The sequence below is a fragment of the Sander vitreus genome, chromosome 7 (genome assembly GCF_031162955.1).
Source record: "Sander vitreus isolate 19-12246 chromosome 7, sanVit1, whole genome shotgun sequence".
Lineage (NCBI taxonomy): Eukaryota > Metazoa > Chordata > Actinopteri > Perciformes > Percidae > Sander > Sander vitreus.
The window spans coordinates 18242029-18262314 of record NC_135861.1 but is presented as its reverse complement, the minus strand read 5'-3'; the positions used below and the strand labels follow the sequence as shown (position 1 = coordinate 18262314).

Below are 20286 nucleotides of genomic sequence, written 5' to 3'. Positions count from 1 at the left end.
TTTTAAGCAGATATAATTTGATGAATAACCTCTCTCACAAAATTGTCAGGTGTTGTCCTCTGAACAACCTGGTTTGGAAAAGGGATTGTTTTGGGGGTCATAGCCCATGAATGAACGAACGAAACATTTGGACTTCCTGTCCACCAGTATGCCATACAGTGATCCTGTGTTGTACTAATTTCCATTACAATGAGTTATTTCCCTATGCTATTGTTTGCCCATTCTCTTAATCTACACTGCTTTATAATTGCTTACAAGACTTGGCTGACATAGGTACTTTCTGGTGTGTTTTTTCCAGAACAATTGTGGTTGAGGTATTTGGGTTTTCTACTGGACACTGAATCACTGTGGCAGCATACACAACTCTTGTTTATTTAACATGCAAACTTGAAATCTGTGAGTCAATAAGGCCTTCTGCAGTTAACTTTGGAGCGCTGCATTGTTGTGGAGGATATGTTTGATGGTTGTAAACTAGTCTAATGATGGGCAATACTTAATTAATGGGATTCAATGTGCTTTTGGGACCAAGTCTTATGGAAAAGCTACAACATAACCTAAACAGCCACTTTCTCTTAGACTGTGGTTGTGACTGGTCAGGTTTTCTTGTCAGTTAGATATAGGAGCCCACACAAATGTATCATGTTAGGCATTTAGAAGCAGAACAGAGTGCAATGTTGGGTTACACTCACCCATTTCTGGAAAATATCACAGGTCAAAGTACTTTCAAGAGTTGTATGTAAATATGTGTACTGTTTCAACCAGTTCAGTAGATTATTTATTTTTCAGATATACATTTTTAAATGCTGAATAAATATTTGTAAATGCAGTGTTTACTTGTGTTATTTGTGCTGTATAGCCTGAGGAATTGCATATTCAGTCATGTATTCTCTGGTAGGGCTGTTGGAGATAACAGCAGGTTGATTGCAGACAGTATCGAACCTTTTCTGATGCAAGCTTAAAATGTGTTGCCATGCTCTGCTATGCACACTGGCAGGGAAAATGCTCATGCTGCATCAGTGGGGTAACTCTATTCTGGGGAGTCCTGGAGCCTCTGCTGCATCACACGCATAACTAAATATTCAGCTGTCCTTGAAGCTCAAGTTCAGAAAGATGAAACTCATGCGACTAAACCTGGAAGCCTATTTAATCACAGTGGATATCGAATACAATCAGCTGGAAAGAGATATATATATTTTACTGTGATGTGCTGAAGGGATTCATTTTTACGTGTGTATGTATATGGGGGGGGGGGGGAGAGAATCTTCCTTGTATTCCCTTTTTTTTTCTAATGCCAACACTACAGTTTTCACGCAAAATCTGATAAAATAATACGGTGCATGAATTACATTTGGCATGGTGTGGTTCCATTACTGGAAAGGACTGGAAGTGTATGGACTTGCTGGTATATTTTCAAGGCCTGAAACCAAGCAGCCAGTGGAGTATGTGACTAAGGCTGTGTGTGGAATGGTGGTGTCTGATGCTGATATGATTTAGAGAGGTCTTTGAGAGATTTAACACGTTATTGAATATCAAAAATAACCCTATCAGAAACAGATGCAAAAATACTTCAAAAAAGTCAAAAGCTTTCGACAGACATGATTTGTGTTTTGCTTAGCACCCCACCTCTGAACTTTTAATTTTCTTTTTTTTTTTTTTTAAAAAAGCATGTTTACGAAGTTCTATGGACAGCTTTACTGAGTAAAACGCAACCCCCCCCCCTCAAATCTGGGACATAAACTGATATTAAAAGACCTGTTTTATCTTTTTTATTAGCAAAGTCATCCAAATGACCCAGTAAACATGCTAACTGGGCCCTAAAAGAGCATTTGGTGCGCTGTTGCATCATTTTAATTACTAATCTGTTCTTGTGTCAGTTCCTGTGAAAGATTACTAGATTTCATTATAACAGTAAATAACTATACACTGATATCAAAGTTTTGACCTCTGATGAAATAAGACCCAGAAAACGGTGTACAACTTTAAAAGCTTTATTAAACTTCATACACCTACTTCCTGAGAAGCCTGGAATGGTATTAAAATAAATTAACACAATCAACTATGAAAGGCTCGACTGGGTACACAGTGTGTTTTTACGTGCACGGTACGTTTCATCTCCAGATTTGCACAACTATAACTGAGTAACACAGCAACAGCTTTTGTGGATTGAGTTGCACTGAACTGTTCCTGGTTCATCCTGTTTTAACTCCACAGAGTGACAGTGAAGTGACTCTGTTGTGTCTCATCACTCCTCAGAGTAAACACTGCTGGAGTGGTAAGAAAGCCTTGGTGGTCTCCTCACTTGTCTCACATTACACTGAAATCTATAAATTTTAAAATAAAAAAATCACCAGGGCCCATGTTCCACATAGCTTGATTATTCTTTTATGACCAAGAGACTTTTAAAATAGTTGGCAGACAAATTGTTGCTTTTACCACTTCAGCTCTCTTGACATTGAAGACACAGTCGAGTGTGACACTGAAACACACCAAAACAATAATGCAAGTCCAATGTGTGTGACAATTAATTGCAGTCCAACTCTACAAACAATGTACGTCTTTTGCTACGTTCAAACAGCCCGTTGTTCAAAAATAGCTCGTTATCAAAGAAAGGCACATTAAGAAGCTGTTTTAGTTGCGTTGATTTGCTTTGACTATTGCACTGTCATGACTACATGAACACTGTACAACTACTGCAAGCCTCTGTCTACACACAGCATGTTAAATAATAACTATCACGTCAACCACAAATAATGTACAACTACAAGAAAACTCACACATATTTACATACCAGATCCCGTAATAAACCCAACAGTGGCCTGATTGAACCTGGATCAATGGAAGTGATTCCAGATGGGCATGTCTGTCCAATCCTCTTATCTGCCGAGATTGATGAGATGTGAGGAATACAGGGGTTATTTCTCACTTTTTGTTTTGTTGTGGGTGGTGTACTTTTAAGACACAGAGGGGGGAAAAAAGATGGAGATAGGAAAAGATCAAAGGCCTTGGATAACCAAATTCCACAGCTCCACTGCCTATTCTAGCATATATTTAGCTGTCCACAGGACTTTTTGACACGCAGTCAACAAAGACTTGAGGATACTCCTTTTAGGTAAGAGAGATCATATATATATATATATATATATATATATATATATATAAGGAGCTTTTCCTTTGTGATGAAAGGGAATTTGGTTTTCAGTTCAGCTGGATTGTGCTTTGATTCTTGGATTTACTTTTCCTACTGCTCCAGGCAAGTTTCATAGACTCCTGAAACTTGCTTGAGTTGTGTAACACACCACATACTGGCATTGCAAGAAAAATATGAAGTATGCATGATTTGTTGTACAGTAAATGGACTAAAATGTGGGTATAGTTGCTTAACAATACTACTCTCGTGTCTGTAAAGTAAATATGAAGCTACAGCCAGCAGCTGTTAGTTTAGCTTAGTATAAAGACAGAGCCAGGCTAGCTCTTTCCCCCTGTTTCCAGTCTTTGTGCTAAGCTAACTGTGGGCTGCAGCTTCAGATTTACCGACATGATAGTCCTATCAATCTTCTAATCTAACTCTCGGCAAGAAAGTTATCCCAAAATACATATCCCAAAATGTTGAACTAATCCTTTAAGATAGCTACAAATTTTTGTCATTGTACAGTCCCATCCCAAAACGTTCACTGGCCATTTCCTCTCTTGAAACCCCACTCTGATTCCACCAATCAGTATTCCCTACGAGATTCCTGACATCCTTTTTTAAGGCTGTGGTCTCACGTAACACAACATTGCTATGCTTGTGTGTCTGTGCGCGTTCATGTGTGTGTTAATTTGTGTGCACAGATAAGCAAACTCAGCTGCTTTCCCCTCAGATTGCTCTCTCAGGGCCAAAGTTTTCCCACGGTCAGGTCAGTGTCAATGCTGTGTGAAAAAGCATTAACACTACTGCTACAGTATGTCGGTTAAAATTTATAACGGCTGCCAAATGGCCATAAGGAAAAAACTATTTCATAGATTGTTAGGTCAACATCAGACATTATACTGTTCCCACTGTGTGGATAGTTATAAAAGTAGAGCATGTTATTTTGCTCATGACTGCAAATAAATAAATAACATTTCAGAGAAAATAGTGGAAGATCAGGCCAAAAGAGCTGATTTGAGCACCATAGTGGGAAGGATTTTCTTTTTTAACATGATCTATTTCCCGGGTCCCTGAATGGACAAAGGTTGACTTTTGATCTGAAGGCTGTACAGTCTTTCAGGGCTGGGTACAGTAGGGGCAGAGTTCAAGTATCCAGCTTAGATGACCTCTCTGCTGTTGCGAATGGCACAACAGAGCACCATACTGAAGATCATCCCAATGACCTGTTGAGAGGAAAAAAGATTTTTAATTAAGTAATTTGCACTCATAATGTGTGCGTATTCGTGTGTGTTTCTTCTCAGATCCTGACTCACCATGACTCCAGCAATGCCAATGCCCACGTATCCAATGATGTAGAGTTTACTGTTGAAGAACTCCTTGATGCCTGCCTCACAGTCCTGCAGACCAAAGACAAAATGAGTCAAGCAGGGTCTAGTGACGCAGGATGGTTTGTATGTCACCATGACTCATTAATTAGACAACAAAGGGGCAGAATTTAATTTCCGCCCTGAGTCTGGGGCTGGTGACAGATCTTACCTTAATATCTGTTGCAGAATCAGGGCAGGGGCTATCTATGGTTCCACAACAGTTCAGCTGAAAGAAAAACATGGTAAGATCGGAGTATGTATAAGCAAATAGCTTTTAATATTTTTCTCTGCAGTGTTACTCTAAATATTTTATTTTTTACTTACTACTTTCTGGTATGAGATGATCAATGTGCCGTTATTGTTTTCGTTGTAGCTTGTTGCGTAGAAGTTCTGAACGTCTTTTATAATCTGTGTGAGAGGGGACAAGTGAATGACGCGTTCCATTAGGATTCATCAAAGTCACCACACTACTTAATCGGTAAAATTTTAAATGTACCTTGTCTTTGTTTAAGAATCCAAACACCCCTGCTGCCACCTCCGCACCAAAGATGATCAACAGACAGGCAAAGAACTGAAAAATAATCCACCGAAACAATCAAGAGAAATAGATAAATAGATGTATCCAACTGAAACAAAGGCATTTCAGTTCAGTCTTTGCTCTTGTAGTTTGTATGTACTTGTACTTACTGAACCCAGCAGGCATTGAGATTCCCGAACAGCTCCACAGCAGCCAAAGAAACCAACCAGCATCACCAGACTGCCAGCACCTATCAGGATATACACACCTGGAGGAACAGGGAAAAAGACATGGTAAACAAAAATGCATGGTAAATAAGACCGTTAATCATGAGGCAAACATCCATCAGAATACCTTTAAATTTGATGCATTCTAATCATTAAGATCATTAAGACATACCAGCTTAAAACACCTATAAAAGTGGTTTGAATCCCCACTTCATCTCTGTTAAAATACTCAGCTTTTCCAAGCCAGTTCATCTGGCATTTGGAATTTACAGAAGCACCAGCAGGGGGCAGCATATAGCTAGAAATGTAAGTTGAAACACAAGCAGAGGAGCTCCTATGGTAAGTGGTATTTACATTTCAGACTGTATTATTTATATGCTCAGTGCTTAGATTATTTTTTAGGAGTGAACCCACTTATTGTGCCTTTTAATTGTGCCCTCATATGAGATGCCTTGTAAATTGCCTTGTTGCCAAGAGCCTGATGTCGGGGGAGCTCTAAGTGGGACTTCCTTAGATGCCCTGATCTTCCAATAACCCTCTCATTAGGAAAGGTAGATGTAGGCCTACATCATGGGTAGGTCTGCAGGGAGGAATTCAACAACAGATAGGTTCCACCAATGATACAGGTGGGGTCTGTTGCCAGGCGACAGCTCTGCAGAGGATGGGGTGAGAGAGGACGTGTCAGGTAATGCAGGCTCAGGTGGGGACAAGAGAGGAAGATAGTCCATAGGATCCTGATGTGTCAACAAAAAGACCTGATGTGATACAATAATTTGGTTGGGTGCTTCATTTCTTCTGTTGTTAGGAAGGAGAGATTAGTTATTGCCTTAAGATCAGTTAGCATGTTGATCAGCTTTTAACTTCTCACAGCTGGTGACTAGTGATGCTGCTGCATTCACATACTTGGTGACACATTGGTTCTCTCTTTAGCTCTTAGTCTAAATTTGTTTGTCATTTTCACTCCATTTCAAAGTACAAAAAGGGAGCTTTTGTGTGGGCTTGATGCCATGGGAACATGGCCTAGCAACTGTTGAGCGCTCTCAGCTGTGTCTGTGGGGACAGAGCTCTCACTGTCAAAGCCATGTGTAGCACTATACTCTCAGAGGACCTGACAACAGCCACCCATCCTCAGTCAAACCACATGGACATCTGAGTCGTAGAACACACGCACGCACACACACACACACTCACACAGATGAGGTAATGAAATACCTTTACAGTATTATAGGCTTTTGTATAAAAATAAAACTATGCAACAGTAAACTGACTTCAGAGAAGAGAATGGTTTAGTCTTTCAAACTGTTAAAATAACTGACATTAGTATAAGTTTTACACTGATTTCTATGATCAGAGAGAGGGGGTAGATAGCTAAATACCTCTCTCTCTTCCTCTTGCCCAGTCATTTCATTTGACGTCCCATCTTGTTTTCCTTCAAATCTTTGCCATGGATATGCCTTTTTAACTGCCCCAACACTCAGTGTCTCCTGCTTCTCCTCCTCCTCCTCCTATTTCATCTCTCTTTCCATTTGGCCAGGGTGACTGATTGAAAAGTGGTTAGCAGCCCTGTGGTTTCCCTCATGATTTACGCTCTATGTACAACAGTCATTTCCTGTTATTCACACTCACCCCCAACACAAAAGAAGCAAGCTCACGCCTAATAATAAAAACAATGTAAACATTTAACCATGTATGACAAACTTGGTATTGGGACTCCCATCAAGCTATGACAATCACAAACATACATAGTCACACACAAAAAGACTTGAGTGAAGAAGCACTCAATCATTTTCCATTACACCCAATTTCTGTGTGTGTGGTTGGCTTTTATAGCTTATGGTGTGTGTGTGTGTGTGTGTGTGTGTGTGTGTGTGTGTGTGTGTGTGTGTGTTGTGCATGTAAGCCTGTGGTAGGAATATCCCCTTTGACATAGAGACATACAATTATTCATAGGCAAAGGGAGTTGCACTGCATTTGAATAAACAGTTTTAAAGCCCTCTCCAGAAATGAGAGAACCATGACATTTTGATAGGTATGTGGTACTAATGTGTTAATGTGCATATTTTAAAATTGTATTATATTATTAGAATAAAATCAAATGTCAATCTTCAATATATGCCACTTTCTTTCTCTCCCTGCCCTTGGGATCAGCTATGGACTACTATGGAGTGTCACATTTTGTTTTTTTCATTTTCCATTTCATATCGCTTTGCTGATACTTTAAAGTGTAACAACTGAACTTTCCTTGACCCATTTAGAGTGGTTTCTGAGCAACATAAAAAAGACACAAACGTAAGCAGTGTTTAAAGGAAACGCAATATATAATTACTTGCAACAACAGGAGCACTTCAACAGACTTTGAATAACGCCTGCTGTGAATTGTTCAATACATTGACTGTAGAGATTACGTGAGGTGTGCTCTGGTACTCACCAATGAAGAAAGTGTCTGGAGCCTTATCACCATTGAGAAGAGACACAGTTTCTGGGTCAAAACGCAGCCACAGTCCCACTGCCAGAACAAAGGATCCCATCAACTAGAGAGAGAGAAGAAAGACTTGTAATAAGACTACGTACTTATTTCAGAAGAAAATGCATATCAATCATTAACAAATACAGGACCTCTGTAAAACAAGGGGTCCAATATCATGCGCTGTCGAGACTCATGCAGACTTTAATTGTAACCGAACCCAAATAAATACCAACTTTAGATGTAGTAATATCAATTAAAATGGCACATGGTTGCAGACAACCCTTATTACAGTCAGTAACTATGTAAGTAGAAAATCTATTTTCTGTTGTTTCATAATGAAGCATGTGTGTCTTATCATTTATATCCTGGCTTTTGATCTGACGTCATTGCTGTAAATTGGTTTCAGCATTCATCACAAACACAAGGCTCTTTTCATCTAAAGCACAACAGTGGAGGTATGATTTTCAGGCCTTCAAGAAGGCTTGTTCTTTTGCTCTCCCTAAATGTGATTTTCCACATAAATACAGAAAATAGTGCTGTGGAGTTTCCACTCCGGCCCTCCACCCTTTGCACTTAGGCAACAGAAGTATACTCTCAATATGAGTTAGTTAGGCTAATATGTAATATTTTATGTCAAAACAATAGGTCTGAATATCTGTCTACATCGTGGGTGGTTCATTTAAGTGTTCTAAACGAATCGGTCAGAGCTAACTTATGTAACTTTGAAACACCCTTTCTGGCGTCACAGTAGGAAGAAAATGACCAGCTTGGCTGTGGGCAGCAGTGTGGCACCTTGAGCTTAAACAGGCTCTCCTGTTTGTTTGGAAATGTGGTTACATGTTGCTCATATTTTCCTTCATCTAAACCACCATCAGCATACATTGAACAGAATCACACTCCCTGTAATGCTCTTGCTTTAGCGCAAACTCACTGCAGCAAAAAATTCTCTAAGTGGTCAGAAGACATTGAAGTAAATGCTTTGTTTTCCTGAGATCTGAGATGCTCTCAGGGGCAGAGACTGTGGTGGGTGCTCCACTGACAGATCAATACAGAGAGGTTTTGATGATGATCACTGAGCCCATACCCCCTGAGAATTATTGAATCTAAAAACCTTTTGAGCTGAGCTTCAAAACAACAGTGTCTATGTGTGTGTGTGTGTGTGTGTGTGTGCGTGTGTGTGTGTGTGTGTGTTATTGTGCGTGCGTGTGTGGGTGGGTGTGTGCAGAGAAATAAAATAGTTTGTCTAAATGGAGAGTATTAAGGAGTGCTTGTCACATGGTCTCTGTGTCCTAGATCTCAGTATTTAGGTAGACCGCTGTTTGTTTCTGAGTCCTCAGGCTCTGTTAAGTGATTTTATTCAGAGAAACAAACCCTGTTGCCAAGTTCAGACAAAAACAAACTGTCCCCACGTCAGTGTCTTAATTTTACTTTGTGACTCAACTCTGCCTTTTTATGGTTCTGCAATTTGTCTTTCATTCTTTATCTTCTTGTCCTCACTATCCATACTCTTCTCCTCCTCTACTCCAGGTCCACAGGTTATATTTCATGGTGTTGGTCTGAAGTAAAGCCAGTAGTTCAGTTGTAAAGCTTTGGAATAAGACAGGTGTTGGGAAGCCGGCTTCCTCCGAAGCTGAGGATTTAGTGTCATGCGTGGTGATGGATGACACAGCTGAGCTCTTGGGGTTTCAGGATTAGCAGGTCCAAAGTGATAAAGCTCAGTGAAGTGAAGGCTGCAGATATGTAGACTTACTGAACCAGGCTGGATTAGTGCAGAGAGGGGCTCTGGATCTATTTAACCCTGGTATTTGTCGGACCGGAACAGGTCCGACATTTAGAACAGGGCGGGCTACATCCAATACTGCAGGCAGTAGTGCTAAGTACATTCTCAACTCTGGCACTCATGACTATCCCAAAGGTCCCATTAACCCCCTCACTGCTTACATACCCCCCTGCTTTACTCTCCACCACTTTGTCTGCCATCATTACCCTGTCCGACATCAGACAAGCCCCTCCCATCTCTCGGCCTCTCAGTCTCTCAAATCTACCAACCCGCCCCTTGATTTATCTCCATGTATCCCCATCCTCTACCCCACCTCATCTGGCCCCCCTCCCTCCCAACCTCACCCAAAGGACAAAGACCCACAGTCTCCCTGTGACTATACGTTTTGCCGCACAATAGGAGAGAAACAGACAGACAATGAAAGAGAGAATAAAAAGGAATAGGGAAAGGAAAAGAGAGATTAAGTTGTGAGACGACCCATCATCTTTTTCTTTGCCTGCAGACACAGAAGATAGAGATGAAACTCCAACCTGTGTCCTATGTATATAGTAGGGGTGCACGATTCAGAAAATGTCACGATTCGATTCAATATAAATTTTTAGGCTCACAATTCCATTCAAAATCGATTTTCGATTCAAAAACGATTCTCGATTAAAAAAAAATATTTACAATAAATGTAGTTACTTTTCCCATGTGATGGCAGTAGACATACAATTTAAAAGAAAAGAAACACAACAAATTAAATGTAGTGTGATATTACTTTATGTGTCTTCATACAAAAATAAAAACTTTTGCAACTAAAAACTGCAAAGTGCCAAGCTTTGGCCAGCTTTCAAATACATTTAATTCAAGTATAAAATAAAACTGTTAAATAAAAAGAGCTTTTCGTTCAGAGTTCGATGGGAGTTTAGAGCATTGAAAGAATTGGTTGACTGGCATGTTAGGTACTTTAGGTTGTTGTTCGTCCACGGCTTTAATGTTAATCTCTGGGTGATGGCGTACCATGTGAGTTCTCAAGGTTGTGGTGTTTCCAAAATACTTAACTTTCGCTTTACAAAGCTTGCATATAGCATGATTCCTATCAAGTTCCGGCTCCCCCTCGAGGTTATAAAAGCCGAAATGTGCCCAAACTCTCGCCTTCAATGAGGATGGAGCAGGTTGAATAATTCTTTCTGTGAGGTTTGCCATTGTTTGCGCCGACTAAACTACTTCCGCTGCACTCGTTCTTCTTTTCTACTTCTCTTTTGATTATAACAAGAGTGCCCAGGCTTCAGTGTAAATTCGACGCAGCGCCATCTATGGGAATGGCGAGCTAAACTCATTTCAGGACAATAGCATACACGCCATTACAAAAAGAAAAAAAAAAAGATTTTTTGAATTGAATTGCAATACAAATGTGAATCAATTTTTTTTGCACACCCCTAGTATATAGGTCTTGTATAGTCTCTAAAACACAGATGGAAGTGAGAATAGCTGATTTACCCTACGTCCTCTTTTTGTCCTAACTAGGGATGTCACGAGAACCGATACTTGCGATACCTTCCGGTTCTAAAATGACAAAACACTGACGATGCCCATTTTTTTTTAAGCACCGTAGGCACCGTTAGCGACGATGCCAGTGTTCCGGAACTGATGGGGGCAGTCATATATATGTCTATGGGGGCAGTATACGCTTCAGAGTGTTCCAGTCGATACATTCAGAAGTAGGAGGTCACGAACAAGTGGCCAAAGTCACGCCCTTCTACTTCCGCTACATATTTTTCGAAAAACTATGAACGAGAGTCAACGGAGACAGATTCTACCCGACCTAAAAAACGGCATGTTCACTGCAAACTCACGGTCCTCTCTTCCTGATTTACAGCCCCCCTCTCTTGGCTTCAAATGACTCACCGTTGTTGGCTACGGCCGCTGAACAGGCTACACGTTGTAAACAGACGTGGCCGCTTGCCTGGTCCCCCGGTAACGTTAGCTAGCAGCTAGCATGGTGGCATTAGCCACGGTTAGCCAGGACCAGTCGGGATCACTTTACTGGCTGTGTCTCAATTGTTTTTGCAAGTAACCAACTCTAGCTATATAATTCAATGTGAGTACACGGATGTTGAAATGACATAAAATGCACGTCCCTTGTAGCTGTGATAAATTAGCCTGAAGCTAATGCTTAGTTACCTGTTCAGGAGGAAATTAGCCAACTCGGCGTCCTTTTGGGCTCTAAGCTGTCTCCATCTTTCAAATAAATCTCCAATATTTACCTGGGGTTTGTAACGTCTCTGGTCACGCAACTGTTAGAAACACTGTTTTGTTTTGCACTGTTGTTGTTTTTGCACAGAACCTTTTGAAAAGATGCCTGGAAGCCTGAGATGTGTCTGGGGACACTAGTTGTTGCACTATGACCATTCATTTCCCTTTATTATGTTGTTCTATGCTCTATTGCGCATGTTTTTTTATGTCTTGTTATGACATTTTGATATTTTTCAAATATTTTAATAAAGAAGTTCATGTTTCAAGTTAAAGTACATGGAATTTAAGAAAATCCTTTTTTTTTTTTTACCGTGGTATCGAAATTGGCATTGAGAATCGTGTTATTTTACTGGTATTGGCACCGACTACTGAATTTTTGGTATCGTGACACCCCTAGTCCTAACACCTCTAAGAATAGTTCATATGTCTGGATATTTGTAGGCAGGGATGGAAATCTCTCTGTCGGAGCTTTATTGAGGCTCTTTTACAGTAACAAGGCCTACTTTTTAACAGTGCAGTAAAAAGTGTTTTGTGAGGGGAATTTCCATGAAAACATGGGCTGAGCTGACAGGGCTGTGGTCTTGGTCAGAGACAGTCTGTGGCAGTATACACTTTCTAGGCTAGACCTTTATTTTTTAGGAAATACAACAATAAAACATCTGTGAACTACTTGTTCAATCCCAGCAGTAATTGGTGAGTGATTTAAGCTCGTCACAAATAGTCTTCTGTCTGGCATATGTTTGGGAAAACAAATACAAGCACACATTCAAAATGATGGGCAGAAGGAAAGCGTAAATAGGAGGGAGATAATTATGGGTGGAGTAAATTCTATTGTACTCTGCCACAGGGTGAGGGTGGGGGAGTGTTGTGGCACACATCAACCTCCAGAACACAGACAATTATGCTGATGTTGTTTGGTTCAGCGTAAAAAACAATGCCTGCATAATGGTGGATCTTCTTTATGGTAGTATAGCGAAATCTCTGCGTAAAAGAAGCTAACGACTTATCGCTGATATAGCCTACAAAAAACATGGGACCCAGGACAGAACAGAACTTAATGCACACTTTAGATATTGTATTTGTATGTTGTTTTTGGCCAGAAGACTAAAAGAAACACTGGTGTGGCCTTTTCAAGAGTTTTGAAGACATTTCATTTCTGTAAGACATGTAACTATTAAACTAATTGTTTTTCATTAACTAACCAAATGAATGATTAAGCCAATATGGAGTCATTACCAAAGTGTGTCATATCAGACGCTTCGTGCTGCAACGTTTACACACTGTTTACCTCACGGGCTTAATGTTTGACTAAATAGGGCAGTCAGTGAACTATAGCAGACAAACACAAGCCAGCAAGGTATTGATGTTCTGTTGCAAGCTGTTGTATTGCAGCTATCAGTGTAACATATACAAGAGCTTGGCCTGCATTAAATTAATGACAGTTCAGTATTTGAGACCTGCAGGAATCTCACTATATGATGATGCTGTGACATGGAGTCAGAGAGTTTTATAAACACAGACCCACTTTGTGCGTAGTATTAATTGATGACCATTTTTTAGGTGTGTCAAATAAGGATGATTGTATGACACTCTTCGCCATTCAGGTAAAAACAACTTCATTTTTTGTGTTTAAAGTGTGTGAGTGTCAGTATATATCACAGCTCCCATCTGTTGACAACATTCAGTGTCCAATAGAAGAGCCGTCTGCCTGTCTCTGCTCTACTGTTCACTCAGGGCTCATGGGGGGGATTTGAGGGAACCACAAATCTGCCCCTCCTCCACACACTCTTCTCATCATCTCTCACTCCACCATCAACAGAGGGGGGCCGCAGCCCAGGGAGAGATTGGGACGCTGGGATTATGAACGGAGGGTGATCACAGTTCTTTCTTAGCTAAAAGAGTGCAGGGAACGTGCAGAACTTGTAAAGTGGAGGAGCATCCATATAGGTGTTGTCTGTGGTTCTGTCAAGTGACATGTTACACACACACACACACACACACACACACACACACACACACACACACACACACACACACACACACAGACAGACAGCACACATCCATAGAATATCCCGCTATCCTCATACTGATCTGATTTTCTATCTTTATCTCGGTCAGCTGTCTCTCTTTTGCACACGCATTTGAATATCCCTCTCAATCTCCCAATGACCCTTTTCTCTCCTGTCACATTTGCTGTCTTCCTTTATAGAATAACTTAATGGTGGGACCGGTGGGGCCGCAGCGTTAGGGCTCTGCTGCTTAGCCAGGCAGGAGCAGCAGACTGAAGTTATGCTATTGTCCTGCTGTCACAATGGATCCATTCACGCTGCACTCAGCGCCTGATCCACTCCACAGATGCTTGTTGGAAAATGTCTCTCTCTCGTTCACTCTCACACACACACACACACACACACACACACACACACACACACACACACACACACACAAATGAGCGTGAGCTGAGGAGCGAAAACAGTGGAACACATATGGCAAAGTGCGCCTTTACACACATACACACACACACGCACGCACGCACGCACACACACACACACACACACACACACACACACACACACACACACACACACACACACAGGTTATCCACCATCTTCTTGTAGACTTGAAATTAGTGTGTTAATTTATAGTATGCTTTAACAAGGATGTCAGGGTTTATGAAGGTACATGTGGAAAGCATGTGTGCAGCACACACACACACACACACACACACACACACACACACACACACACACACACACACACACACACACACACACACACACACACACACACCTTTCACATCCACCTGACAGTTTGTCATGAGTAAAGTGACTCTCTTGTGCCTCCTTCTGAGTGCCCAAGTGCTGCTTTTTAAAAATTTCAATAGGAACCAGTTAGGGGATCTTGTGCCCCAAGGTGGTTGTAACTTCATTTTATCAATCATCTCTGCACTTTTTGTTAATGGAGCTATGTGGTGCAGGGAGCCAACTTCTGAGTTTGTTTTCCATGCTGTCTCTCGATCTCTCCCTCTCCCTGTCTTTTCATTCAGTCTTCCTTTCAAAAACACGCTTCCCCGGGAAATGGGGAGCGGGTTTTTCCTCTGTGGAAAATCTGATTTGAGCCCGGTGATCTAAAACTAAAAGCCTCTGGCTGTCACCCTTTCCGCGCAACGCAGGGTAAACCCACGCCGGACGGCAACTAAATAAAGCATACTAGAGGATGAATGCCTACAACAACCTCGATCATCGTAACTAGAATAACACGTGGGTGTGAAAGTCAGCTGTGCAGATTGAGTATATGCACTGCTGCACTTGCATCGTGTTCATTTACGCACAACTTGCATCCCATCGCCACACACATGCACTAACATGCCGAACATGCACTTACCCAGAATATAAAGTTGAAGACGAACAAAAGGTATTTCACACATTTCATTCCTCCTTCCACCTTTGACATTTCGCTGGATGTGTTTTGCCTTTATCCCCGAAAAATGCTCTGACGGTCGTATTGGCTCCGCGCACTGTGACAATAACGGTCCAACCAGGTCACAACACCAAGAAGCGCCGTAACGGGAGCCTCGCTCTCTCTCTCTCTCTCTCTCTCTCTCTCTCTCTCTCTCTCTCTCTCTCTCTCTCACACACACACACACACACACACACACACACACACACACACACACACACACACACACACACACACACACACCGCAGGATCCGCTTAGACTCTTTCCAGACCGCCCCTTTTAACAATGCAAAGGGGGGCTAAAGGGAGGACCGAGACTACACGATGGATAGGCTACTTGACAAATGTTTCGCAAAGGGGTTTCCTGTAACAAAGGAAAAACTTATATTCAATTTGTCGTGTTCAGCAGGTCCTTTTTATATGTGACTCCACGTGTGTAACCCCATTGTCCCGTCAAATCTGGCCTAAAAAAAATAAGCATCAAAATAAGAAAACAATAATCGGAAACACATAAACTATCACTGCGATAGGCCCTAAATGTTTTCTAATAACAAAATGTGTGCGATAACCCACTATTTAGAGAGTTCTGTGTTGTTTTCTTGTCTGCTAGTGTTATAAATAAAATACTTTTCATAAATTCACTTTCAGGGCTGATTTATTATTAGTGTTATTACAAACCAAAATTTCTTTTCATGCTATGCATATGGCAATTATATATATATATATTGTTTGTATTGTTAGGCTATATAGCCTAATATAGTTTATGTGTGTGGTTAAACTATTCTTTGCTATAGAATATGTTCATAATTTTTTTTTTACAGTATATTCCCTTCAGATTTTATTTCAGAAGCACAGCCACCCACTATTCTTACACACCTTCAAAATAGATATGGCAAAAGATGTAGTTTAGGTGACAAAGCTCCTTCAACTCTTCTTTTGTCTTTTATAAGAAACAGTTTAGCTAGGATATAAATCCTATACAGATATAACATCTCATATTGCAATATGTAGTGGGCTGATTTTAGCGTGTCTATGATGAGATTATGACATATTAGTCTAGTTACCAAAAAATTCGTCATGCACATATGAAGTATGGAAACCAGGCTATTTGATGACAAAATTACTGCAAAGCCAAACCTCATGCACAAAGTAAATAGCTTACTATTAAGACAGCAAATAAACAAGGGAAAGCCCAGCCTCTATGAAGAAATTAGTTGGTTTGTTTTGTAATCAAATTATTAGATAACAGGATTTACTCAATTTCCTTTCACAAGATAAATCATGTCAGTGAGGTGTTTCCTTAGCATTTCCTAACTGAAACCGCACATCAACCCTCCAAAGCCTTTCCTGTTCTTTCAAACCATGATGTCGTCGGTGCAGCAATATAAGTCTCTTGTGGAAAAAAGTGTCAACATTTTTGGAAAAAGGAACTTGCCTAATCATTTATCAGTAAGTAGTTGACTATTTCTCAAAGGATGGACTAGGAGCTCAAATAGTTTCCGCTTCTTTCTATTTCTCTCCCCATGGCACTAATTTATTATTATTATTATTCAACTTAATCCTCAGAGATGTGATGAAAAATGTGTTTGAATAAGTAAGTGCACTGGAAAATGTAAGGCTTTTTATTACAATAAAGTCATAGTTTCTTTGAAAGAAAAAAGACGTTCTTATGGTAATATCACACTAAAAATCACTGGACCCACTGATTAGTATTCACTGAATTTAAAGCACAGTTGACTTCTTAACCTTGTGCAAAGCATCAGTTAAGCTCAAACAAGATACAAACTAAATCTAACATTAATGAAATGGATAGAGTAGCCCCTCTGCTGGTTTTCTTCCCTCAGTGTCATCAGTGACCGGGAGCATGTAACTCAGCAGCAACACCATGTTCAAGATAAATATTTTCCCCACAACCATGGAGAGCAGGGGGAACGTCCAACGAGCAGTTCATTTTATCACAGGGAAATTAGGCTTGGTTAGAAAATGTCCTTATAGAGGAACAAGATGGTCTGCCAAGCTGAACGCTAGAGGGAACGAGTCAGACAGGAATGGCAGGATGGGAGAGAGGGAGCGAAGGGCTAGAATGCATGCTTAGATGATGTATTTATGGGACTAATCATCAACATGTAGCTCTTTTCAGCCATTCACACGTGTCTGTCTCAAAAGCAAACCATCTGAAACTCTCAGAGCAGCAAAGTTTGTGCTGCAACACTCATTAAGGGAAGTGTGGAGGACAGGAAGAAAACAAAGAGGTTTAGTTTGGACGATAACCAGAGCAATGCCAAATAAGGAAAAGGCTGATAAGACTGGGACAAAAGCACTGTGTCCCTGCTTGTTGATTATTGTTGTCTGTTGGTGGCTCAGTTGCTATGTGGTTCCAAACAAGAAAAATGCATGAAAATAGACAACAAATGGCTGACACTTAACAGGCCCATGGTGGGGTTCGCACCATCAGTAGCTCTGTTCTTTAAGCGTGCCAATAACATAACTGTGAGCCAGCCAAATTTAAACAAATTTAAACTGTTGTGTTAGCTATTGTAAGCATCTTACAATTTTGAATTTACTTTTCTCCTTCTCTTTTGAATGGATTGGACCAGTAATAGCTGTTGTTATTTGCCTGTTACACCCATGTTTGGGTCAGGGGCTGGACCTTTTCCCAGGCTCTCAAGTCATTATTGATGACAGACTGAGGGTCAGTGATTGTCTCACTTGAGGTGAATTTAGCTGTAACTATACTGAAGCTTAGTAGAACTGTTGAAAGTAATATTTATTAAGCAGTACAATTTATTAGTTGATACAACAACAAAGTGGTAGGAGCATTGAACAGTGGAAGAGACATCTATCTGTGGCAGCATAGCACCATCTAGTGGTCACCCTGAAAACATTGACTGTGTGGTCTTGTTTTCGGGGAAAGTCACCTGAGCAGCTGTGCTCTTACAGTAATCATGTACTGGGAGATGAGTAGTGCAAATGCAGGGTTTTACAAATTGTCACAGAGAAGCTGGTGACTTGTTTAAAGACTCTTTGACAAGGAGCGCTATTTATTTACTGTATTCATCTACGTCTGTGTTTGCCAACTTGACCTGGAAACAATTTTTAAAGTACAAAAGATGGGATACATTATTTAAAAAAGCCTCTCCTAGTCCTTATCTCTACTTAGGAGTGTGTAGGTTGCAGCCAGAATGTATCTTTCTCTCTTTGCATGCACTTCACACCTACTGCAGCAAAACTGAGAAAACGGGAAACTGTTAACATACTGCACAGCCTGTTTCCAGCTCCTGCCAAAGTGAGATGTTATCTGAGGTCACCTTCTGAAAAAAAACTTTCATCAAACAGCCTTGCTGCGATGAGGTTTCCTGGCAACATACCCAGATCTGAATAACATCTTGTATGATCTGTGAAGCAGCAGCATTGGTGAAGGTGAGAGCACATAAGCACCTGGGGAGGGTGATGATGTAAGGAAAGGTGTGAGAAGAGAGCAAAGAAGAGAGAGAGAGAGAGAGAGAGAGAGAGAGAGAGAGAGAGAGAGAGAGAGAGAGTTTCCTCTCCTGTTCATTTGGCACCAATATTTATCATATATAGTTTTCAACTTCACCACAAGAGGGAAGCATATTCTTGCAAAACCTGTCCCAGACATCCACTGTGAGACTGAAATAAATTGGTGTGACGGCAAACATGAAATGCTCTTCTTCTCGTCTTTTGCGGATGTCTGTGATTGGCACAGATTCTCAGGCTAACAGAGAAATAATCTGCAGTATACAGGGCAGAATTGCAAGCCAGACAAAGATCCTGAGAGAGTCCCATGGATATATTTAGTGTCAGTTTGTTTTGGGTAATTTGATTAATTGCATATTTTCCTGGGAATATGCACCATCAAAGAACAAAGTCAACCCAAATGATGAGGAGAGGTGAGTGCATTATTACATTATATTACGATACATTATATAATTACTTGTCTACCTGTGTTGAAGAGGAGCCCTGAGTCAGAATTTGCACATTTGTATATGTTCCTAAATATACTTTTGTTTACCAAATTACCGCAAAAAAGTGCTCTATACTATACACATTGGAAATTGGCCATGTATTACAAAATACTTTTCTCTGTTTTTGCCATATAGTTTTTATATTGTGCCAGATGAAATCTGAGCTATAGTCATTCCTCTTGGTTAATCTGCACTGATCTTTATGTACAAATTGGTAACAAATTACAGAAATAACCTGAATAAGTAAGTGGAGAAACATACCAAATGCAGATGCTTCCATACAGGGAAAGAGGGGTTACTGAATGGTTTGATGAGCATGAAAATTATGTGAATCATATGCTCACAGCCCTTACCAATTAAGCACCTATGGGAGATTTGACAACCTTTTGTGCTTGTAAAATATTATGAGGCAAACAACTTGCAATCCTCTTTTGAGCATGTTGGGTTGTGAACAGATCTATTGAATTGTTGTTCTCCTCTCAGACTGTGTTTTAGGAGCTGAAGAGGTAACTAACAAGGTAACTATTTCACGAAAAAGAGAAGGATTAAAGAAGAGTTAAAACGAAAAAGTTTTTCCTTATTTCCTATCCTATTTCACAACCCCTTAGATTTACCTTGTGACCCTTGTGACTACCTTGTAATTGATTCTGGCCACTTGGTCACATATTTTAACCTCATAAAATTGATGGAGAGCTTGTTAGCAAGCATGTTGAGCAGACACAGCAGCATTACCATTCATTTAGAGTTGTGCAATGACAATGTAAGTCCAATACTCACAATATGTGGCTCTTTAGTTGCTAAATGCTCCACAGTGTTCACCAGCTATTATGTAACTTTGTCTCTCTTCTGTTTGGTACTGTACAGGTACCGCACGGTGGGCTTATTCAGAGCTTTTCACTAAAAACAGCTGCCTGTTGCATTTGGAGACAACACTGATGAGAGCGGTGAGACTGAACCAAAACAGAAAAATTGCGGACCAAAAACAAAATAATGAGCTGAAAGATACTTAAAAAGCCACCTTGTGTTGGGTGTTAATTCTCTCACTATGACCAACCTCTTTCATATTTCAACGTCAATTATTAACATGAAAATATTGATAAGAGCAGGTTTAAAGCCAA

General features: G+C 40.5%; 1 protein-coding gene across 1 annotated transcript; it reads right to left on the bottom strand.

Annotated features, from left to right (window-relative positions):
• Positions 1–1972: 1972 nt before the first annotated feature.
• Positions 1973–15423, bottom strand: LOC144520961 (CD9 antigen-like). Its single transcript, XM_078255096.1, has 8 exons — positions 15111–15423; positions 7670–7772; positions 5185–5282; positions 4994–5068; positions 4822–4905; positions 4667–4723; positions 4444–4527; positions 1973–4353 (listed from the first exon to the last, which is right to left on the bottom strand). The coding sequence occupies exons 1-8, from the start codon at positions 15177–15179 to the stop codon at positions 4288–4290; spliced, it is 636 nt and encodes a 211-aa protein (XP_078111222.1). The 5' UTR covers positions 15180–15423; the 3' UTR covers positions 1973–4287.
• Between the last annotated feature and the right edge of the window lie 4863 nt (positions 15424–20286).

Bases quoted from the DNA above. Each gene is read 5' to 3' on its own strand.
- LOC144520961 (XM_078255096.1), bottom strand. From the start codon at position 15,179: ATGTCAAAGGTGGAAGGAGGAATGAAATGTGTGAAATACCTTTTGTTC. The intron at 7,773-15,110 runs GTAAGTGCATGT...CTCTCTCTCTAG, and splicing joins TCTTCAACTTTATATTCTGG to TTGATGGGATCCTTTGTTCT. The intron at 5,283-7,669 runs GTGAGTACCAGA...CTGTTCCTCCAG, and splicing joins TCCAGACACTTTCTTCATTG to GTGTGTATATCCTGATAGGT.